At 45.3% G+C, this 25007-nt stretch overlaps 1 protein-coding gene across 1 annotated transcript in view; it reads left to right on the top strand.

Moving 5' to 3' along the window:
• ATP6V1C2 (ATPase H+ transporting V1 subunit C2) overlaps positions 1-25007 on the top strand; it is a 268763-nt gene that overhangs the window by 161359 nt on the left and 82397 nt on the right. The window contains exon 5 of the mRNA XM_069235932.1: positions 4318-4412. Within this exon, the coding sequence (XP_069092033.1) occupies positions 4318-4412 (95 nt within the window). The remainder of the gene's footprint in view (positions 1-4317; positions 4413-25007) is intronic.

The following is a 25007-nucleotide window of genomic DNA, read 5'->3' on the forward strand; positions in this document are numbered from 1 at the left end:
CCTTCTCCCAACAGTGCAGGTCCTTCATCTCAAAATAACCGAGGAGGCCAAGCATTGGTATATTGCGAGCATTGGGAATCACATGTTTAGTGATCAGCAGGCTGCAGGCTAGGCAATGCTGTGCTACACACACCAATCGAGAAACCTCACATCTAGTTTTGACTCTCAGGGCACTGTCATATATTTCTGCTAGGCTCATGTGGTGGCTGACTTCACCAGTTTCTTCCAGTGAAAGACTCAATAGCCACCAAAAAAGAATGCTCAAATTTGGGTGATTCCGGCCCTACTTGGTTAAACAGGAGGTGCAGCTTGGCCACTGCATCCCTATTGCAACCACTTCCACACATGAGATCTACCAGAAGCATGTCCAGTCCTCAAAAAACATTTAGGTGAGGAAAACCGAGATATTAGCAAAGTAATATAGGAGACTGGGTAGCTTCACCATTTTGGACAAAACAATGCGTCTCATAGTTGAGAGTGGAAGTGTCCTCCAAAAGGTTACTTGTGTCCTGATTTAGCTCACTGCTCTGATGAGAATGCCCTCTTGCAGATCTCACTCAGAATGATATAGGCAACTGTTAGACTTAGCATCCTTAGGGTGGTCCTACCCCAGACATTTTGGCTTTACCTCTTGTTTTGTTGCTGTATCTTTTTGTTGACCGTAGGACTCTGAGCACTTTACCACTGCTAACCAGTACTAACGTGCATGTGATTCTCCCCTAAACAAGGTAACATTGGTGTATCCACAATTGGCATATTTAATTTACATGTACGTCCCTTGTAAAGTGGTATACCATATACCCAGGGCCTGTAAATTAAATGCTACTTGTGGGTCTGCGGCACTGATTGTGCCACCCATTAAAGTAGCTCTGTAAACATGCCTCAAGCTGCCACTGCAGAGCCTGTGTGTGCATCTCACTGCCACCTGACTTGGCATCTAAAGCCTGTTGTCATGCCTAAATGTCCCCTTTTCTTACATATGAGTCACCCTTAAGGTAGGCCCTAGGGTGCCATGTAAGCAAAAGGCAGGATATGTACTTTTAAGATTTTCATGTCCTGGTAATGAACCCCCCCCCCCCAAAGTTGTTTTTCATTACTATGAGGCCTGCCCCTCTCAAAGACTAGCATGGGGATTTCCTTAAACTACTCTTAAGCTGTAATTCCTGATCTGAGAGGAGTAGCTGCATGATATTTAATACCAATGGAATAGTAACAGTAAATCCTCTTTACTGGTAGTCAGATTTATTGTTACTATTTAAGAAATGCCACTTTTATAAAGTGGGCATTTCTCTGCACTAACTGACACACCAGTGTGCCCACAGCCTATCTCCAATACACGTCTGGCCTGGGCTAGGTGACAGCTATACTTGTGCATTCCCTCCAGTCACCCACAACACAGGATACTCAGCTGCATCTGCGTTATCTTCAGGAGACACCTCAAGACTTGGCTTTTTGATCAGTAGCAGCCCCCCCACCTCTCCATCAGCACATTGAGACCCTCACGGGTGACTAGTGCACTTTAAAAATACTTTGATTGATTGATCATTCATCTTCATGTTGATGGGTCTTTCTGTGGTGGATGGGTCTTCCTGGGGTGGAGGGTGGTAAAGACTCACCTCAAAGGCTAGTGAGGAGAGTCCACACAAAGTGGCTGTTTATCTCCCACTGATAGTCTGGAGCTGGGGCTGTCCTGAGAGGGGACCTGTGCACTTCACAGGAAGTCTTTGTAGTGTAGTTATCCCCTCATCAAAGGCACTTTCTAGTGTGAGTCGTGGGCCGACCCACTCAAATCAGTGCACTTTTGGACCCAAGGAACCGCTGCTGTAGTAAAGGCTGCAGTGTGTCAGGATTGCCACTCTTCCAGGGTTAGCTGTTCCCAGGAACTGCTGACTGCCCTGCTGCACCACCCTGCTGCCTGCTGATCTCTGCCAAGTACCCTAGGAGCCATCCACAAACCCCAGAGTGACTCTGAGCAGCTTTTGCTTTACTTTGCTGGTCGTCTTCTTCAATCATCCTGAGCGGCTTTGCTGGACTTTGCTGCCCGATTTCTACAATCACCATGCGCAGCTCTGCTTAACTACACCGCTCATGTTCTTCAATCATCCTGAGTGGCTTTGCTGGACTTCGCTGGAGTTCGCCGCCTGCTTTCTACAATCACCCTGAGCGTCTCTGGTAAACTTTGCTCTCGCGATCTTCAATCATCTTGAGTAACTTCGATGCCCTTTTTCTACAATCACGCTTAGCAGCACTACTAAACTTCACCACCCACTTTCTACAAGCACCACAAGCAGCTTTTCTGGATTCTGCCACCCGTTCACATCAATCACCCTGAGCAGCTTTGCTAAATTCGTCCGCCCACCTTGATCGACAACCTTGAATGCCTTTGCTGAACTTTGCCTCCCACTTTTGGCAAAGGTCCAGAGCGGCTTTGTACGCTTTGCTTTTCGCTCATTCACCCAGGGCTCGTGGCCGCAGCAGTGACTTCTGCCCCCCCCCCCCCTCACCCCCCCAGTTTCACTGGCCTCCTCCTCACAGTCCCTCCACGGTCCCCACCTGCTTTCCTTGTGACCACGCCCGGGAACCTCACACTCAGCCGCTCTCCAAGAGGAGTGTGCCCTGGACATTACCATATTCTCTGGAGACAATGTGAACGCATGCCAAGGAGTCCCGACACCCCCTCTTCTATCCCATCATCATTTATAAACCTTGCTTTACTTAATCCTGCAAAGTGAATAATTAATAATTGAATAATTGGATCTCTGTTGTTCTGATTTTGATTCATGCCGATAAACAAGCATTATTTTCTACATATGTGTGGAGTCTTCTTGTGGTGTATCTCCTGTGATTATTGTGTGTGTGTACTTTACACATTGCCTTCTAAGTTAAGCCTACCTGCTCTGCACCAAGCCACCAGAAGGTGAGCACAGGTTCATTTAGGTCATGTATTTTGACTTACCCTGACTAGGATTGTGGTTCCTACTTTGACGGGGTTCATACCGCTGCAATTAGAGACCCAATTTCTTACATCTATTGTCCATCTAGTGGAAAGAAGCACTTCTCCATCTAATGGGGCCACCCTCCCCAGGTTGACATAAGATTGAGGGTACATCTGGGCATAGTAGGAATAGGCAATACTTTGTCCAGTTGACAAAGATGCCAGAGGATGCTCCAAACTCATCAAGAGTCTGTGCTATTCTGAAATGATCATTTCTAAAGTCTTTTAAATAAAGTAGGGCAATATTAACATGAAGTAAAATTACATGGTTTTTTTCCAGTAGTGGGATCCACCATGCTTGTCCCTTGTGCCTCAGCCACATGGCCAGTGATACAATGGCCAACTTGAGAAGTACGTGAAACATGTGGCAACTCTGTCGGTTACCCTGCCTAAATTTAGGGGGCAGGGATGAGCTTGCCCAGTCAGACTCAAGCGACAGCGTCAGTGAAGAGCAGCTGTATAAGGGAATGCAATTTTCGAACCTGAATTTAGTTGGGACTTTAAAGAATTAGTTCTTTGCTAGTGTATTAAATGTCTTCTCCAGGTCAAAGACAAGAGAGGCTTCGTGATGTTATGGTGACTCCTTCATTTTATATAGTTTCCTAATGTTCTTTGATGTATTTCTCCCCAGGACCAAGCCGCTCAGAATAGGTCAAAAGCACATGATATATCTATCTAGCCAGTATTTACTGAGGATGGCGTTTAAGCCACCCATTACCCACTCCACTTTCCTATTATTTAACAAGAGATGAGTTAGTTAGAAGCATCTCCACGGTGAAAGAAGAGACCAGGATGGTTAGCTTCTTGCAGAAGGTGCCTGCATATAACCTGCCAGACTGTTAGCATAGGAGAAGAAATTGGAGTATGTAGACAGTATGCCGAAAGGATCACCTTTCACATCCCCGGTAAGTGGGGAAAAAACAAGGAAGCAGAGGGAGCCATAAGGAGGAGAAAACATCAGGTATGGAGTAGGCATGATGACCAGGTCTCATTTCTTCTCCCAGGACTTCCGGGGCTGGCCCTTCACCTAATCCTGAATAGACTTTAAGGCATTGCTTCTGTTCTTCACCCCTGCATTATACTATTCTGTCATGATTATCCTTTTCTCTCTTGTTTGCAAATTCATCCTTATGTAGATTATACAACATGAAATATGAATATCTTGGTTGTATTAAGAGACGTGGAGTGATACGAAGTGTAAAGGTGATGATGTTTGTTAATGGAGTAAGTGTGCATTGTTTGCACATTGTAGAGTGTTTACTTTTATCTGGGAACACGTCTAAGACCCAGGAAATATGGTATAACCTTTATTATCTTTACAGTGGATCTCATGACCTACCTGACTCGCTTTGAGTGGGACATGGCAAAATACCCAATAAAGCAGCCTCTGAAGACCATTACGGAATCTTTATCAAAGGTAAGGGTGCTTTTATTTTATCCAGCTCATTTACATAACACTTGAAGGTAAGATGATTGCTTTGTGAGCTCTAAGCAGCCCAATTACCAAATAATTTGTAACATCAATACTTGAATAATTCTTGTGACATGTGTCCTCTCTTTGAGTGTCTACTTTGACATGCCCAGTTACAGCTTCACAGGAGTACTTTTCTCAGTGTTTTATTCCTGTTGAATTGATATCACTCAAAAGCTACTTCTGTACAAATCAGTGCCCACTCACCAATTTTTTAATGAGATATCAGCACTCAGACAAAAATTATCTTCACTGGAATCAAAGCCCAATTACCATTATCTCTTGACCTCATTGCTCTCCCATTCAGTGCTTACGGCCTGATTTAGAAATCAGAAGATGGTTTTCTCTGTTGCAACAGTGACAGATCTCCTGTCTGCCGAAATCCAAATCCCACAGGACATAATGGGATTTAGATTTCAGAGGCTGGGATATCCGTCAATGTTGTGACGGAGTAACCCGTCCACCGAGTTCTAAATCAGGCCCTTAGTTTGCCGGGCCCACCGTTTTGCTACAGAAGCCCGTGCCTTTTACTTTCGAAGACTGGGGTGCCGTATACCAAGATTGCATATCCTTGATTCCTCTTGAGTCCTCTTTAATTCCCTACCAGACTTTTCCTGCCTCTCTATCGTATTCTTGCAGGTTATTTTTCATCCATGCTTTCGCCCCTTTTCACTGTTTTTCTGTCTTTTCCTTCCTTCTACTTCCCCCTTTTATGTTTTCCTCTCCCATGCTCTGAATCAAAGTCTGTTGAGGAAAAATAAGTGCAGATCCCCATCCAGGAGTGCTAGGGGGCTTCACTTACAATCACCAAATCAAATTTAGCACTGCTGTTATTACTCATTCTTTAAGACATCAATGGGCATTCATCCACAGTCTCTTGTGAGACATATGGGCCCAGATTTATGGTGATGCAGCGCCATTCCAATGCCACATTAGCATCATTTTTTACACTAATGTGGCGTTGGAAGGGCAAAAACGTTGCACCATATTTACAAAGTGGCACAATGCCTGCATTGTGTCACTTTGTAACCCCTTGTGCCACATTATGCCTGCGCCAGGCATAATGTATTCAAAGGAGCATTCCTGCGCTAGGGTGGCTGTAAAATTGGCGCAAAGGAATTTATGAGATTCCTTTGCACCATTTTTATCTGCATTTTTTAACACTTGCTAAACGCAGGCATTAAACAGAGGCTCCCATTGTGTTCAATGGGCCTCTGAGTGCTTTGCAAGATTAGCATCAACATTTTTGACACTATTCCTGCAAAGTGCTACACTAGTGTAGAAAATGATGACGCTAGTCTCCCTGACTACTGCACTGGTGAACCATATTTTAAATACGGCGCACACATGGTGACGTTAGGGGGGCACAAAGTGGCGCAGAACTAGGCGCAGCGCCATTTTTCATAAATCTAGGCCTTGATGAAGATGAAGATCTAAGGGGCATATTTACAAGCTCATAGTGCCACCGGATTGTCACTTTTTGTGATGCTGCAATGGAGCTGTGCCCTGCGCCATATTTACAAGGCACTGTTAAGCCACTTTTTGTGGCTTAATGCTGCCTTGTGAATATGGCCCCATGATGCAGTTTTCTGCAGCAAAGGGGCGTGCAATGGGTGTTGCTGTCGGCGTACCCATGCAACACCCATCTTGACGCCCAAGCACCATATCCCCCTACGCCGGCGCTGCCTGGTGTACGTCGTTTTTTTTAACGCACACCAGACGGCGCCGGCGGCTAACGCCGGCTAACGTCATTCAATAAATACGGCGCCCGCATGGCGATTCAGAATGGCGTTAGCCGGCGCTAATTTTTTTACGCAAAACTGCGTTAGCGCAGTTTTGCGTCAAAAAGTATAAATATGGGCCTTCGTTTTTTTCTATGTGTGCTGCATTCTGCAACACACAGAAAGAGCAAAAAACCATTAATCATTGTCTTTGTGCAGGAAGGTGTTCCTTCCTACACATAAACAATAATTAAATATTGACGATTTGCTACTTCTATGTGTGCTGCTTTCTGCAGCGCGGCACTGCCAATTTTGGTGCAACGCCAAGCTATATCACTGCCTTGTTAATATGCCCTTATGTATGTCATTGCTGTTGCCATTTGTTATTGTCCAAGATTTGCTTTTGAGAATAGTAATACAAATAAATGTATTAAAATTATGAAATATAATCAGTTAACATAACCAGTCTCACACATAATTAAGCCACACAGAAGCTGCAGCCGCCTCCATTTCTGCCAAGCATTTCAGCGATACAGATAACCTGGATGTTAGCCTTTCAGGCCCAAAATATACCTTGCAGTAACAGTGTTTTGGCAACAAAACAAAATTTCCCATGAGGCAAATAACAGGCTACACCATCAGGCTACAACTGGGTATTTACAATCAGATCTATTTCAAATTAACAAGTATGCTTTTGCGGGAAAGGAATCAATGCAATGCACTGATTGGTGTTTACATAAGGTAAAGAGGAGTTGGTTGATATTTCGTAGATAGTTTTTTTTAAGTGTCAGATATGAGTTGTCAACTGGCTCTAAGATAATTTTGAACTGTCTGATAACGCAGTGTGAGAAGGTAGCCTCTTTCTAGCCTTGTTACCCCCACTTTTGGCCTGTTTGTGAGTGTATGTCAGGGTGTTTGTCACTGTTTTCACTGTCTCACTGGGATCCTGATAGCCAGGCCTCAGTGCTCATAGTGAAAACACCATGTTTTCAGTATGGTTGTTATGTGTCACTGGGATCCTGCTGGTCAGGACCCCAGTGCTCATAGGTTTGTGGCCTATATGTATGTGTCACTGGGACCCTGTCACACAGGGCCCCAGTGCTCATAGGTGTGCATGTGTATGTTCCCTGTGTGGTGCCTAACTGTCTCACTGAGGCTCTGCTAACCAGAACCTCAGTGGTTATGCTCTCTCATTTCTTTCCAAATTGTCACTGACAGGCTAGTGACCATTTTTACCAATTTACATTGGCTTACTGGAACACCCTTATAATTCCCTAGTATATGGTACTGAGGTACCCAGGGTATTGGGGTTCCAGGAGATCCCTATGGGCTGCAGCATTTCTTTTGCCACCCATAGGGAGCTCTGACAATTCTTACACAGGCCTGCCACTGCAGCCTGAGTGAAATAACGTCCACGTTATTTCACAGCCATTTTACACTGCACTTAAGTAACTTATAAGTCACCTATATGTCTAACCTTTACCTGGTAAAGGTTAGGTGCAAAGTTACTTAGTGTGAGGGCACCCTGGCACTAGCCAAGGTGCCCCCACATTGTTCAGAGCCAATTCACTGAACTTTGTGAGTGCGGGGACACCATTACACGCGTGCACTACATATAGGTCACTACCTATATGTAGCTTCACCATGGTAACTCCGAATATGGCCATGTAACATGTCTATGATCATGGAATTGCCCCCTCTATGCCATCCTGGCATTGTTGGTACAATTCCATGATCCCAGTGGTCTGTAGCACAGACCCTGGTACTGCCAGACTGCCCTTCCTGGGGTTTCTCTGCAGCTGCTGCTGCTGCCAACCCCTCAGACAGGCAGCTGCCCTCCTGGGGTCCAGCCAGGCCTGGCCCAGGATGGCAGAACAAAGAACTTCCTCTGAGAAAGGGTGTGACACCCTCTCCCTTTGGAAAATGGTGTGAAGGCAGGGGAGGAGTAGCCTCCCCCAGCCTCTGGAAATGCTTTGTTGGGCACAGGTGTGCCCAATTCTGCATAAGCCAGTCTACACCGGTTCAGGGACCCCTTAGCCCCTGCTCTGGCGCGAAACTGGACAAAGGAAAGGGGAGTGACCACTCCCCTGACCTGCACCTCCCCTGGGAGGTGTCCAGAGCTCCTCCAGTGTGCTCCAGACCTCTGCCATCTTGGAAACAGAGGTGCTGCTGGCACACTGGACTGCTCTGAGTGGCCAGTGCCACCAGGTGACGTCAGAGACTCCTTGTGATAGGCTCCTTCAGGTGTTAGTAGCCTTTCCTCTCTCCTAGGTAGCCAAACCCTCTTTTCTGGCTATTTAGGGTCTCTGTCTCTGGGGAAACTTTAGATAACGAATGCATGAGCTCAGCCGAGTTCCTCTGCATCTCCCTCTTCACCTTCTGATAAGGAATCGACCGCTGACCGCGCTGGAAGCCTGCAAACCTGCAACATAGTAGCAAAGACGACTACTGCAACTCTGTAACGCTGATCCTGCCGCCTTCTCGACTGTTTTCCTGCTTGTGCATGCTGTGGGGGTAGTCTGCCTCCTCTCTGCACCAGAAGCTCCGAAGAAATCTCCCGTGGGTCGACGGAATCTTCCCCCTGCAACCGCAGGCACCAAAAAGCTGCATTTCCGGTCCCTTGGGTCTCCTCTCAGCACGACGAGCGAGGTCCCTCGAATCCAGCGACACCGTCCAAGTGACCGCCACAGTCCAGTGACTCTTCAGCCCAAGTTTGGTGGAGGTAAGTCCTTGCCTCACCTCGCTGGGCTGCATTGCTGGGAACCGCGACTTTGCAAGGTACTCCGGCCCCTGTGCACTTCCGGCGGAAATCCTTCGTGCACAGCCAAGCCTGGGTCCACGGCACTCTAACCTGCATTGCACGACTTTCTAAGTTGGTCTCCGGCGACGTGGGACTCCTTTGTGCGCCTTCGGCGAGCACCGTTTCACGCATCCTCGTAGTGCCTGTTTCTGGCACTTCTCCGGGTGCTACCTGCTTCAGTGAGGGCTCTTTGTCTTGCTCGACGTCCCCTCTCTCTGCAGGTCCAATTTGCGACCTCCTGGTCCCTCCTGGGCCCCAGCAGCGTCCAAAAACGCCAAACGCACGATTTGCGTGTAGCAAGGCTTGTTGGCGTCCATCCGGCGGGAAAACACTTCTGCACGACTCTCCAAGGCGTGGGGGATCCATCCTCCAAAGGGGAAGTCTCTAGCCCTTGTCGTTCCTGCAGTATTCACAGTTCTTCAGCCTAGTAAGAGCTTCTTTGCACCAACCGCTGGCATTTCTTGGGCATCTGCCCATCTCCGAGCTGCTTGTAACTTTTGGACTTGGTCCCCTTGTTCCACAGGTACCCTCAGTCAGGAATCCATCGTTGTTGCATTGCTGATTTGTGTTTTCCTTGCATTTTCCCTCTAACACGACTATTTTGTCCTTAGGGGAACTTTGGTGCACTTTGCACTCACTTTTCAGGGTCTTGGGGAGGGTTATTTTTCTAACTCTCACTATTTTCTGATAGTCCCAGCGACCCTCTACAAGGTCACATAGGTTTGGGGTCCATTCGTGGTTCACATTCCACTTTTGGAGTATATGGTTTGTGTTGCCCCTATCCCTATGTTTCCCCATTGCATCCTATTGTAACTATACATTGTTTGCACTGTTTTCTAAGACTATACTGCATATTTTTGCTATTGTGTATATATATCTTGTGTATATTTCCTATCCTCTCACTGAGGGTACACTCTAAGATACTTTGGCATATTGTCATAAAAATAAAGTACCTTTATTTTTAGTATAACTGTGTATTGTGTTTTCTTATGATATTGTGCATATGACACTAAGTGGTACTGTAGTAGCTTCACACGTCTCCTAGTTCAGCCTGAGCTGCTTTGCTAAGCTACCATTATCTATCAGCCTAAGCTGCTAGACACCCTATACACTAATAAGGGATAACTGGGCCTGGTGCAAGGTGCAAGTACCCCTTGGTACTCACTACAAGCCAGTCCAGCCTCCTACATTGGTTGTGCAGTGGTGGGATAAGTGCTTGAGACTACTTACCACTCTTGTCATTGTACTTTTCATAAGAGAAAAATATACAAAACAAGGTCAGTGTATATACACATAGCCAAAAAGTTTTGCATTTCCTCTTTTCACTCTTTTCTAAGTGCTGAAAAGTACTACTAAACTTTCAAAAAGTTCTTAAAAGTTTAAAAAGTTTTTTTCTGTCTTTCCAAAAAGTTCTGAAAACTTTTTTCTCTTTGTCTATCACTTTAACTCTCTCTAAAAATGTCTGGCACAGGCCAAAATGTTGAACTGTCCAAACTTGCATATGATCACCTTAGCTGGAAAGGAGCAAGGAGTCTCTGCATAGAGAGAGGTTTGAGTGTAGGGAAGAATCCTTCCTTAGAACTGTTAATTAATATGCTTAGAGTACAGGATAAGGCCATAAGTGCCCAATCTGTAGAAAAAGTAGCTAATGGTTCTCAATCTGATCCAGGGACTCCCCCAGGAAAAGGTTCAGGAAAGAAACTTCTCAGCCTGCCCATTACTAGACAGTCTAGCATAGTTGGTACAGAGGTTGAATCACACCATACTGATGATGTGATCTCACATTATGCTGGTAGCCAAGCTGTTAGGGTGCCCTCTGTAAGGGACAGGTCTCCTTCTGTTCATTCCCATCATACCTCTGTATCTAGAAATGTCCCTCCCACCCACCCTGATGACAGATTGTTAGAAAGGGAGCTCAATAGATTGAGAGTGGAACAAACCAGACTGAAGCTCAAGAAGCAACAGCTGGATTTGGATAGACAGTCTTTAGAAATAGAGAGGGAAAGACAGAAGTTGGGTTTAGATACCCATGGTGGCAGCAGCAGTATTCCCCATAGTCATCCTGCAAAAGAGCATGATTCCAGGAATCTGCACAAGATAGTTCCCCCTTATAAGGAGGGGGATGACATTAACAAGTGGTTTGCTGCACTTGAGAGGGCCTGTGCTGTACAGGATGTCCCTCAAAGGCAGTGGGCTGCTATCCTATGGCTATCATTTAGTGGAAAAGGTAGGGATAGGCTCCTTACTGTGAAAGAAAATGATGCCAATAATTTTACAGTTCTTAAGAATGCACTCCTGGATGGTTATGGCTTAACCACTGAACAGTACAGGATAAAGTTCAGAGAGACCAAAAAGGAGTCTTCACAAGACTGGGTTGATTTCATTGACCATTCAGTGAAGGCCTTGGAGGGGTGGTTACATGGCAGTAAAGTTACTGATTATGAAAGCCTGTATAACACAATCCTGAGAGAGCATATACTTAATAATTGTGTGTCTGATTTGTTGCACCAGTACCTGGTAGACTCTGATCTGACCTCTCCCCAAGAATTGGGAAAGAAGGCAGACAAATGGGTCAGAACAAGGGTGAACAGAAAAGTTCATACAGGGGGTGACAAAGATGGCAATAAGAAGAAAGATGGTGAAAAATCTCAAGATAAGCATGGGGATAAGGGTAAAACCAAAGATCCCACTTCAAATCTTAAACACTCTTCAGAGGGTGGGGATAAAACAAATTCTTCCTCTTCTTCCCAACCTGCACACATTAAAAAGCCTTGGTGCTTTGTGTGTAAAAACAGAGGCCATAGGCCAGGGGATAAGTCCTGTCCAGGTAAACCCCCTGAGCCTACCACCACTAATACATCAAGCTCTAGTGCCCCTAGCAGTAGTGGTACTAGTGGTGGGACTGCTGGCAACAGTCAAGCAAAGGGTGTAGTTGGGTTCACTTATGGGTCCATAGTGGAAACTGATGTAATCAGTCCCAAGACAGTTTCTGTCACACCTAGTGGCATTGGCCTTGCCACACTGGCTGCTTGTCCCCTTACAATGGATAAGTACAGGCAGACAGTTTCAATAAATGGTGTTGAGGCCTTGGCCTACAGGGACACAGGTGCCAGTTTCACTTTGGTGACTGAAAACCTAGTGCCTCCTGAACAACACATCATTGGACAACAGTATAAGATTATTGATGTCCATAACTCCACTAAGTTTCTTCCCTTAGCTATAATTCAGTTTAGTTGGGGTGGAGTTACTGGCCCTAAGCAGGTGGTGGTATCACCTAGCTTACCTGTAGACTGTCTCTTAGGTAATGACCTAGAGGCCTCAGGTTGGGCTGATGTAGAGTTTTATGCCCATGCAGCCATGCTGGGCATCCCTGAGGAATTGTTCCCTCTCATTTCAAGTGAAATGAAAAAGCAAAGGAGAGAAGGCCTGAAAACTCAGGATCCCTCTCCATCAACAGGTAAAAAGGGTATCACAGTATCCCCTAACCACCCTACCATTCAGGATACTATTCCTGTGGTGGGAGAAACCTCTCCTGGGGTGGCACCTGTTCTAAGGGAATCATCAGCTGGCAAAGCTGGACTCCCTGAGGTGGAAGTACCTCTCTGTGGGATAACTAACATTGGTGAGAAAAACAGCACCATTTTAGTTAACATGGAGCATCCCTCCAACCCTTCCAGAGAAACTTTAGTGCAGAAACCCTGCACTACCTCACAACACTTAGGACAGCATCCCTGCCCTAGTGTGGAGCTCATAGGACAGCATCCCTGCCCTGCTCCAACTCAAGAGAAACAGCATCCCTGTTCTCTCTTCCAGCCAGATGGACAAAGTTTTTGCCCAGCTATGGCTTTTCTGAGACAGCATCCCTGTCTGGCATTTCCATCACTACAAATAGGTTCAGTGGACAATTCCCACTGCTCTAAACTAAAACTTACTGATAGAAACTCTGAAAATACATCTTCACATTGTTGCTTAGCTAAAAAACTTCAAACAGGGTGGTTTACATCCCCACAGGGAAGTAACCATATAGTGGATGATAAAGGGAGTAACCAGTCTATTGCAGAGCTACTCTCTACTTATCACCACTTAGACAATAAAGTCTCAACTGGCCAAGGTTAGCCTTATTGTCCTTCGTTTGGGGGGGGGTTGTGTGAGAAGGTAGCCTCTTTCTAGCCTTGTTACCCCCACTTTTGGCCTGTTTGTGAGTGTATGTCAGGGTGTTTGTCACTGTTTTCACTGTCTCACTGGGATCCTGATAGCCAGGCCTCAGTGCTCATAGTGAAAACACCATGTTTTCAGTATGGTTGTTATGTGTCACTGGGATCCTGCTGGTCAGGACCCCAGTGCTCATAGGTTTGTGGCCTATATGTATGTGTCACTGGGACCCTGTCACACAGGGCCCCAGTGCTCATAGGTGTGCATGTGTATGTTCCCTGTGTGGTGCCTAACTGTCTCACTGAGGCTCTGCTAACCAGAACCTCAGTGGTTATGCTCTCTCATTTCTTTCCAAATTGTCACTGACAGGCTAGTGACCATTTTTACCAATTTACATTGGCTTACTGGAACACCCTTATAATTCCCTAGTATATGGTACTGAGGTACCCAGGGTATTGGGGTTCCAGGAGATCCCTATGGGCTGCAGCATTTCTTTTGCCACCCATAGGGAGCTCTGACAATTCTTACACAGGCCTGCCACTGCAGCCTGAGTGAAATAACGTCCACGTTATTTCACAGCCATTTTACACTGCACTTAAGTAACTTATAAGTCACCTATATGTCTAACCTTTACCTGGTAAAGGTTAGGTGCAAAGTTACTTAGTGTGAGGGCACCCTGGCACTAGCCAAGGTGCCCCCACATTGTTCAGAGCCAATTCACTGAACTTTGTGAGTGCGGGGACACCATTACACGCGTGCACTACATATAGGTCACTACCTATATGTAGCTTCACCATGGTAACTCCGAATATGGCCATGTAACATGTCTATGATCATGGAATTGCCCCCTCTATGCCATCCTGGCATTGTTGGTACAATTCCATGATCCCAGTGGTCTGTAGCACAGACCCTGGTACTGCCAGACTGCCCTTCCTGGGGTTTCTCTGCAGCTGCTGCTGCTGCCAACCCCTCAGACAGGCAGCTGCCCTCCTGGGGTCCAGCCAGGCCTGGCCCAGGATGGCAGAACAAAGAACTTCCTCTGAGAGAGGGTGTGACACCCTCTCCCTTTGGAAAATGGTGTGAAGGCAGGGGAGGAGTAGCCTCCCCCAGCCTCTGGAAATGCTTTGTTGGGCACAGGTGTGCCCAATTCTGCATAAGCCAGTCTACACCGGTTCAGGGACCCCTTAGCCCCTGCTCTGGCGCGAAACTGGACAAAGGAAAGGGGAGTGACCACTCCCCTGACCTGCACCTCCCCTGGGAGGTGTCCAGAGCTCCTCCAGTGTGCTCCAGACCTCTGCCATCTTGGAAACAGAGGTGCTGCTGGCACACTGGACTGCTCTGAGTGGCCAGTGCCACCAGGTGACGTCAGAGACTCCTTGTGATAGGCTCCTTCAGGTGTTAGTAGCCTTTCCTCTCTCCTAGGTAGCCAAACCCTCTTTTCTGGCTATTTAGGGTCTCTGTCTCTGGGGAAACTTTAGATAACGAATGCATGAGCTCAGCCGAGTTCCTCTGCATCTCCCTCTTCACCTTCTGATAAGGAATCGACCGCTGACCGCGCTGGAAGCCTGCAAACCTGCAACATAGTAGCAAAGACGACTACTGCAACTCTGTAACGCTGATCCTGCCGCCTTCTCGACTGTTTTCCTGCTTGTGCATGCTGTGGGGGTAGTCTGCCTCCTCTCTGCACCAGAAGCTCCGAAGAAATCTCCCGTGGGTCGACGAAATCTTCCCCCTGCAACCGCAGGCACCAAAAAGCTGCATTTCCGGTCCCTTGGGTCTCCTCTCAGCACGACGAGCGAGGTCCCTCGAATCCAGCGACACCGTCCAAGTGACCGCCACAGTCCAGTGACTCTTCAGCCCAAGTTTGGTGGAGGTAAGTCCTTGCCTCACCTCGCTGGGCTGCATTGCTGGGAACCGCGACTTTGCAAGCTACTCCGGCCCCTGTGCACTTCCGGCGGAAATCCTTCGTGCACAGCCAAGCCTGGGTCCACGGCACTCTAACCTGCATTGCACGACTTTCTAAGTTGGTCTCCGGCGACGTGGGACTCCTTTGTGCAACTTCGGCGAGCACCGTTTCACGCATCCTCGTAGTGCCTGTTTCTGGCACTTCTCCGGGTGCTACCTGCTTCAGTGAGGGCTCTTTGTCTTGCTCGACGTCCCCTCTCTCTGCAGGTCCAATTTGCGACCTCCTGGTCCCTCCTGGGCCCCAGCAGCATCCAAAAACGCCAAACGCACGATTTGCGTGTAGCAAGGCTTGTTGGCGTCCATCCGGCGGGAAAACACTTCTGCACGACTCTCCAAGGCGTGGTGGATCCATCCTCCAAAGGGGAAGTCTCTAGCCCTTGTCGTTCCTGCAGTATTCACAGTTCTTCAGCCTAGTAAGAGCTTCTTTGCACCAACCGCTGGCATTTCTTGGGCATCTGCCCATCTCCGAGCTGCTTGTAACTTTTGGACTTGGTCCCCTTGTTCCACAGGTACCCTCAGTCAGGAATCCATCGTTGTTGCATTGCTGATTTGTGTTTTCCTTGCATTTTCCCTCTAACACGACTATTTTGTCCTTAGGGGAACTTTGGTGCACTTTGCACTCACTTTTCAGGGTCTTGGGGAGGGTTATTTTTCTAACTCTCACTATTTTCTGATAGTCCCAGCGACCCTCTACAAGGTCACATAGGTTTGGGGTCCATTCGTGGTTCACATTCCACTTTTGGAGTATATGGTTTGTGTTGCCCCTATCCCTATGTTTCCCCATTGCATCCTATTGTAACTATACATTGTTTGCACTGTTTTCTAAGACTATACTGCATATTTTTGCTATTGTGTATATATATCTTGTGTATATTTCCTATCCTCTCACTGAGGGTACACTCTAAGATACTTTGGCATATTGTCATAAAAATAAAGTACCTTTATTTTTAGTATAACTGTGTATTGTGTTTTCTTATGATATTGTGCATATGACACTAAGTGGTACTGTAGTAGCTTCACACGTCTCCTAGTTCAGCCTGAGCTGCTTTGCTAAGCTACCATTATCTATCAGCCTAAGCTGCTAGACACCCTATACACTAATAAGGGATAACTGGGCCTGGTGCAAGGTGCAAGTACCCCTTGGTACTCACTACAAGCCAGTCCAGCCTCCTACACGCAGTCACTATGTCATCAGTGCCTGATTCTGTGGAACAACTGAAAGGAAAAGTTGGTTAGACTAAACATATGTGATGAGTATGGTTTACCTGTACATTTACTCTGGTGATATAAACAGAACTGTCAGTGGCAAGTTAAAGCTTAAGCGATACTAACTTTATATATTTCACTGAGAACCGAACAAGACTTTTTATCTGATCTAGCAAATCAAAATTGTTTATTGTGAAAACCTTCTTTTGCTTTATTCAGTGATTAATACCTAGTTCTCAACCCTCACTGTTCTGCCAAGCTTAACATTAATGACATTAATGACATGGTTATTTTGCAGGAATATTTATTACTCTGAGTCCAAGTCTTCCTCTTCCACCTGAGTTCCTGCCTCCGTCCACAGACAGCATTTTCCATACTCAGGAAAAACAAACTTGTAATTTATCTTAGGTGCCTAACGTAATCTCACCTCTTGCTGGAAGAAGAGCAACGTCACTCCCATTACTTCCTATTTCAGCAAGTAATGGACGAGGAGGGAAGGAAAAAGTAGAGGAAGACTTAGACTTGGAGTAATGAAGATCCTTGCCCATTACCTGCTCACCTGTCTTCCTTGCACCAGTACTTACCCAGCGAGAATATACCCAAGCTCATAGATATATTGTTGCAGGGCCTTACCAAACAAAAAATCGACAAGTGTAGTTCTTGAACAGAATGCACTTACATTACTCAGAACATGCTCAGTAAAATCTGCTAAAACCTGTGTCTAAACTGTAAATGGTAAAGGGCCATTAAAGTGTGAGGCAAGTAACATGTGGCAGCATAACAAGCATAACAATTATTTTTGATTGAAGCTCCCTTAAACAAGGCCCAGGAGGTATAAATCCTTATTTTGAGCCTCTTTTTATTGCCAAATGCAGCATGCTCCTCTATTATCATAGCTCGTGGACATAGCAAGATTAAGCCAGTTGGAGAGGGTAAAATAAGAGGGAAGTTTGCCCTGTCCTGTTAAATCAAAAGTGACAAATGAAAAATTGAATTTTTAAAAGGAAGCGGTTCTGTCTAAAAAAATACACAAAGCCCTATGGATTTCTTGTAGGTGTAGATGTTCTTTCTTTTCAGAAGTTAGATTGGGAAAGTAAGAAGTGACAATACAGGGAGTGCAGAATTATTAGGCAAGTTGTATTTTTGAGGATTAATTTTATTATTGAACAACAACCATGTTCTCAATGAACCCAAAAAACTCATTAATATCAAAGCTGAATATTTTTGGAAGTAGTTTTTAGTTTGTTTTTAGTTTTAGCTATGTTAGGGGGATATCTGTGTGTGCAGGTGACTATTACTGTGCATAATTATTAGGCAACTTAACAAAAAAAAATATATATACCCATTTCAATTATTTATTATTACCAGTGAAACCAATATAACATCTCAACATTCACAAATATACATTTCTGACATTCAAAAACAAAACAAAAACAAATCAGTGACCAATATAGCCACCTTTCTTTGCAAGGACACTCAAAAGCCTGCCATCCATGGATTCTTTCAGTGTTTTGATCTGTTCACCATCAACATTGCGTGCAGCAGCAACCACAGCCTCCCAGACACTGTTCAGAGAGGTGTACTGTTTTCCCTCCTTGTAAATCTCACATTTGATGATGGACCACAGGTTCTCAATGGGGTTCAGATCAGGTGAACAAGGAGGCCATGTCATTAGATTTCCTTCTTTTATACCCTTTCTTGCCAGCCACGCTGTGGAGTACTTGGACGCGTGTGATGGAGCATTGTCCTGCATGAAAATCATGTTTTTCTTGAAGGATGCAGACTTCTTCCTGTACCACTGCTTGAAGAAGGTGTCTTCCAGGAACTGGCAGTAGGACTGGGAGTTGAGCTTGACTCCATCCTCAACCCGAAAAGGCCCCACAAGCTCATCTTTGATGATACCAGCCCAAACCAGTACTCCACCTCCACCTTGCTGGCGTCTGAGTCGGACTGGAGCTCTCTGCCCTTTACCAATCCAGCCACGGGCCCATCCATCTGGCCCATCAAGACTCACTCTCATTTCATCAGTCCATAAAACCTTAGAAAAATCAGTCTTGAGATATTTATTGGCCCAGTCTTGACGTTTCAGCTTGTGTGTCTTGTTCAGTGGTGGTCGTCTTTCAGCCTTTCTTACCTTGGCCATGTCTCTGAGTATTGCACACCTTGTGCTTTTGGGCACTCCAGTGATGTTGCAGCTCTGAAATATGGCCAAACTGGTGGCAAGTGGCATCGTGGCAGCTGCACGCTTGACTTTTCTCAGTTCATGGGCAGTTATTTTGCGCCTTGGTTTTTCCACACGCTTCTTGCGACCCTGTTGACTATTTTGAATGAAACGCTTGATTGTTCGATGATCACGCTTCAGAAGCTTTGCAATTTTAAGAGTGCTGCATCCCTCTGCAAGATATCTCACTATTTTTGACTTTTCGGAGCCTGTCAAGTCCTTCTTTTGACCCATTTTGCCAAAGGAAAGGAAGTTGCCTAATAATTATGCACACCTGATATAGAGTGTTGATGTCATTAGACCACACCCCTTCTCATTACAGAGATGCACATCACCTAATATGCTTAATTGGTAGTAGGCTTTCGAGCCTATACAGCTTGGAGTAAGACAACATGCATAAAGAGGATGATGTGGTCAAAATACTCATTTGCCTAATAATTCTGCACTCCCTGTAATGTCTTGGGAACAATGAAATGAAGAACGAATCTTTGGTAAATATTAATGATGGAAAAAATATAAGAAACAGCAATTTGCATAACAAAATCCCCAAGTCCCCAACTCTTGACCCAGGTAGATACCTACCAGAAAAAATAAAAACTTTGCTGGAAAAGAATTTAAAGTCTGCTGGCTATAATTGTCTAAAAGGCAGGTCTTACAAACCCTATAGGACTCAAACCAGATCCCAGGAAAGATTCAAGTATTGGACAACTGGCCTTTTTAGAAAGCTCTTGAAAAGTAGGGACACAACGGAAACCCCCTCTGAATACTTTGATTGCTGCCCATTGACTTTTCAAGGTAGAGACTGCCTGTCCTAAAATTAAACTATCATGATAAAATCTAGGATCTTAACACAATTATAAGAAGGTAGTTGAGGGTTGTTAGAAAAACACAGGTAACTAAATTCTTCCATTGTTTGCCATAAACTCCTAGCATTTTAGGTCTTTGAGATTACTGAATTCCCAGGGCCACCACAACAAATAAACCCTGAGTTTCTAAGGCCTGCCTTTTAAGATCCAGACCTTCAATATCAGCCTAATGAGGGGTGAGGACTATAGCTTGAGGAGGATGGATGCAGGGGTAAGATTCATGGGTCTTAGACTGATAGACAAACTAACAGAAGGCACTAGAGCCACCTGGTCCAACACTGTACCACTAGAAGAATATCTCATATATAACTTTTCTCAGCACTTTTGGGATCAATTCAAATGGGAATGCAAATGCGCTGTGGCCAGGCTATAGAGAGTGCATCCCCTTCCTAAACAGAAACAGGAAGCAAATCTTTGGTAGATGAACATTGGTTCCATTGCCAAGGAGATCTAGCCATGGCTGACCAAACCCCTTCGCAATCACTTGAAATGGCCCAAGGCACAGATTCAGTGACACTGAGATTGAAAACACTTGGCTTAAGCAGTCAATAGGCTCATTCCCCTTCCCTTGAAAATACACAGCTATCAGGTGAAGAATATTGCATTATGCCAACTAAAATATATCCCGGGCTAAAGCTGATAGGGCCTGGGATATTGGACTGCCTTGACAGTTGACATAGAAGTGGGCAACCTGATTGTGGGTTTTTACACGTATGATTTTGTCCTGAATCCTGGAAGTGAAGAAGGGTTATATGGATGGCTACTAACTCTTTTCAATGAGAGGGCTTCTGTCTCTCTTCTTAAGACCATGACCCCCAGAAGAAGCGCTTCCCCATAATTCCTTCCCCGCTCTGTAAACCACCATCTGTTGAAATTACCACAGGAGTTGGAAGGAAGAGAAACATGCCCCTGTTCAGACTGTCTGCCATTTCTCCTTGAGTCATCAACCACTCTCTGGCACATGCTTGATTCTTGGACATCAGAGAGTTCAATTGAGTTGTCAGATTGTCCTTTCTTGACTGGGGAAGAAAAATGAGTCCCAAATACATTCAGAAAAGTGCACTGGAAATCCTGCACTGTATGGAGAAGGGATTTCTCTTCAGATGACTACCCAGCCTAATAACTGGAACACTCAGCAAACCACTTGGACATCTCTGAGACCTTTTGAAAACGAAGCAGCAGAGATTACCTAGTTGCCAAGTCATGGAAAAACATTGATGCCTCTGGAATATAAAACATGCTCTAGTCAGGACAAATGATAGTAAATAGCCATGATGCCAAGGAACGATCAAACAGCAGGACAGAGAACTGGAAATGTTAGTTTAAAACAGAAATTTGGGGGAACCTCTGAGGCTTTGGATGCTTCAGAACATGCAGATAGGCACACCTTAAGACCTGGGACATCAGATAATACCCTCAATTGATCAATGGAAGAATAGTCTTAAGTGTTGTCATTTGGGAAAGTTGTATGAGGAATCTTGATGCCTTTAGGTTTAAAACAATGCCCTTTCATTGGCTTATGAACAAGGAAACAAATGGAATAAGAACCCCTTCTTAGCCCTGCTTTTAGTACTAAAATGATGGCTCCCTTTGAAAGTAAGTCATTTATTCCTTTCAATAGCTTCTTTTCAGATAGGACATCAGAGAACTGGAGTTGTTCAAAAGTTTTTGGAGAGGATTCTGAAAATTAAATGTAACCCTGGGAAATAGTTTGAAGCCCCCATACATCTCCCCCTGTTCTGTCCCAATCCGATCCTCCCCAACCGACCTCCTACAGGAACCTTTTCTAAAGCCCCCATCTTAAGATAGCTAAGACTTTGTAGGAGTAGAGGAAGACTGGAGCTGGGATTTTTCTGGGAGAGGGCCCCCTCGTCTTAACTCCTCCCTCTTAACGGCTGCCTTTGAGCTTTAGAATACACAGGGAAACGTATGGCTCTTCTGAGAAAACGTCTGCTTGGGATCATCACTTTTGATGTTCCGCTAATCTCATCCCATCTCCTCTAGTTGTGGGCCAAAGAGCTTTGAACCAGAAAAGGAAAGATGCATTAAAATTATTGAATTGTCTACCCTCCTGGAGCACATCAGCAAGTGCCTGTAGGCAGTCAAAGAAAATCCTGAAGCACGAGCCACAGCCACAGAGAAAATAAAATTTTATATCCAACAGGAGCCTTACTGACTGCTCCATCATAAAAAGTAGAGGCATACAGTTTAATCCTTGGTGCATAGCATTTGCTGAAGCTTGAAAGTTCCTTAAAAGTGATTGCATGACATAAGTGACATTGAGGTTGGATGAAATAGAGAGGTGTTGTGCTGACTACTATCTGTTTAATGCCACTTACACCTTCCTATCCACTGAATTAAAAGATAATGCTTCTTTGAGGTTATGGAACCATTGGAAATATAACCATAAGAGAGTCCACTTTTACCACTGGAGAAAGAAACTCTTTGGTGAAACCTTGTAAATAGTATTACTTCGAAAGGAGTGTCAGAAAAAATAATTTTTTCCTCCTCCTTTAACATTCGGACTTGCAATTTATAGACATTGCTAAAAATAGGTAATTGTTCAAACTATGTGGATTAATGTTGTGAAAACATCAATAGCATCCTTCTGATACTGGATCAGGAACAGGCTAACTCTGACAATTATATTTTATATGGACCAAAATGTTTTCCAAGTCAGTCCCTTAGATATAGCACATCCTGCTCTTCAGCAGGGTCATTATTGTCAGGATCTATTTGTATTCTGGGAAGCTTGGGTGCTGGAGGCCCCTGTTTAGCTTGCAGTGCTGCATCAACCATAATACTGATAATTTCTAGTACCTTTCCCAGTTAGGGAATGTCAGTTGGATTTGTAATAGCGTTCTCCCCTTGCTCCTGAACTGCATTCTCAGTGGCTTCAGAGTGTCTTCACTTAGTGCTACACTTTCTGGTGTCTATGGCACTTGAATGCAGAACACTCAATTCCAAAGTAGAATTGCTTATTTCTTCAGGTTGCTTTTATAGCAACCAGTACCCATGTAGCCTGTGATCCTGTGAGATCACAGCCAAAGAAAAGCCAGCTAGACAAAACTTCCAAAGATTGTGAGAGACTTAGACCTGTCATCCCCTGTCCACCCACTCTGCGAGGTAAGCTCAGCAAAGGTAACAGGGAAGGTGAGATTAGAATTACCACAAGAACCTGGGCTGCTAAGGCAGGTTCCTGTACAATAATTAAAGCAAGAATGCCACAATGGGCGACAGCTCAAATACAGCAGCCTTAGCAGATATCTACATATATAGAATGAGCAAAGACTGCTAAAGCAGATCTATTTCTGTGCTGTAGTATCCTATGAGTCCCCCATTCCATGTATGTCTGAGCTGGTGTTTGGAATGCTGAGGGTGAATGATGTAATAGAATCCTGGTGTGTGGTGTGGCATGAAAGTGTGAATTGGAAGCTAGGAGATAGGGACAGATGAAGAGAGGATGGAGCCCTAGCAGGACCTACTTGCTATTGCTGTAATATAAGGGCCTAACATGAAATAAAGAGCTTATCTCCAATGTGAATGGTTCAAGAATCTTGTAATAATATTCTCCCCTCTAGTTACAACATTTTAGCGATGAGTACTTAACAGACCTGCATGAAAATGCAGCAAGACACTGGTGAGATTTTGGAGCCATCCCTAGCAGAGGAGGATGCCTCTTGTGAGAAGAAAGATGGCTCTGTGACCATGAAAGACTAGTTTGGGCCTCCCATCCTCAAATCCACTGCCAGGTTGTGTCAGCACATGCTAATGGCCTGGAGGAGCCCAGTGAGGAAGATGGGCAAGGCATGACAAGATCTGCAAGGACATAAAGCCAGCTGAAGGGAGTTATAAACTGAGATGGCATGCCCCACTGTATAGTCCTATGCTTAAGGACAATGCTATGGGACAGTGTTATAAGGGCAGTGCTGTGCAGACAGGAGGAAGAGGCAGAAAACATCTTTTACAGTAAGCATTACTCTAAAATGAACCATGGAGCTTCAGGGAGTTATACATTTAAATGTGACGTGGTTTCTCAATTAAGCTGACTGTGGCACAGGCTACTTCATGACTTCTGAGGGTCCTGTGTTCATGCCGCATATTTTATGGCGTCCAGCATTGAGTGACCAGAGGAAATGACACAGCTTCTTTCATGCTATGATTAAGGCATTGGACAAAGTTCTTCTGACAATATGTAGCACCAGGTGCATGGGGAATTTCCTCTCTGGCATGAGTTAATTGGTACTGGAAGAAATTATGGCGTTTTGGAGCACAGCAGTGCTACTTAGCCGTAAAATAATCTCATCTGTCTTTGATCTAGGTTTGGGCATCGGAGTAAAGGCACTGATTATGTAGACTTGGGCATCATGAAAAATGTTTGTAGGCTGATGTTTGATTGGAGCAGGTCTGGAGATGTTGAAGAAAGGCTACATATTGGTACCGTGTTTAATTTAGAAAGAAAAGTCTAACTGTACAAGGACAATGAAGAAATTAATTAGATGGTGGGCTTGATTAAGTGGTTGGCTGATGGAGAAAAGACAGTCTGGAGGAAGACTTCACATCTGCTACCCTGCCTCTACTATGTTGGCAAGATTTATAGTTCACCACCATCCCTGCAGTGAACTCCATGGGTTTGTATGAACCACCATCATGGTGATTTATACAAAGCAATTAAAAAAAAAGCATTCAACTACCCAGTGTAAATAGGGCAGATGGCTCAATGGCTTACCCCCAACGGAATGTACTCTCTCGGGCTGTCAGAGGAAGGTTTACGCTGGCAAAGTACATTTTACTCCATTGGTATAAACCTGAAGGGCCACAATAGAGTACCATGCTCATCAAACTCAAAATCGAGCTCTATGTTGTTTAAACCCCGGACCCCAACACAGCCACTACCAACCTGCATCACTGGATAGAAGATTGCGCCAACACCCTCGCACCGCTCAAAAAACCCCCAAACACCTCCCACAGAATCAAGGCCAGCTGGTTAACCCCAGAACTACAGGAATCCAAACGGCTATGTCGCAGAATGGCAAAAACCTGGCACCTTGCCCCTACCAACTCCAACCACATCGCTTTCAAGGACACCCTACGCAAACATCACTAACTGATCCGCACCACCAAAAGGACCCACTTCAAAAAACGCATTGACACCAACGCTCACAACAGTAAAGAGCTCTTCGGCATCATCAATGAGCTCTCCACCCCCAGGACGTGCTCCAACTAACCCCCACCATCACAGGAGTTCTGCAACTCACTGGCAACCCACTTCCGTTGAAAGATAGAAGAAATCCACAATAGCTTCAAACCCCAAACCCACCAGCTGACTACAAACACCCAAGAACCCAACGCTCCAAGCAACACCCACCTCCTCCACACCTGGACCCCCGTCAACATAGAGGACACCGCCACCACCATGGCCTCCATCCACTCTGGATCACCATCGGACCCCTGCCCACACCATATCTTCAATAAGGCAAATATCATCATCGCCCCCCACCTCTGCAAAACCATCAACAGCTCCTTTGAGTCAGCCACCTTCCCAGAAAGATGGAAGCATGCAGAAATCAACGCCCTGCTGAAGAAACCAAAGGCAGACCCAGACGACCC

The sequence above is a fragment of the Pleurodeles waltl genome, chromosome 5 (genome assembly GCF_031143425.1).
Source record: "Pleurodeles waltl isolate 20211129_DDA chromosome 5, aPleWal1.hap1.20221129, whole genome shotgun sequence".
In the NCBI taxonomy this organism is placed as follows: domain Eukaryota; kingdom Metazoa; phylum Chordata; class Amphibia; order Caudata; family Salamandridae; genus Pleurodeles; species Pleurodeles waltl.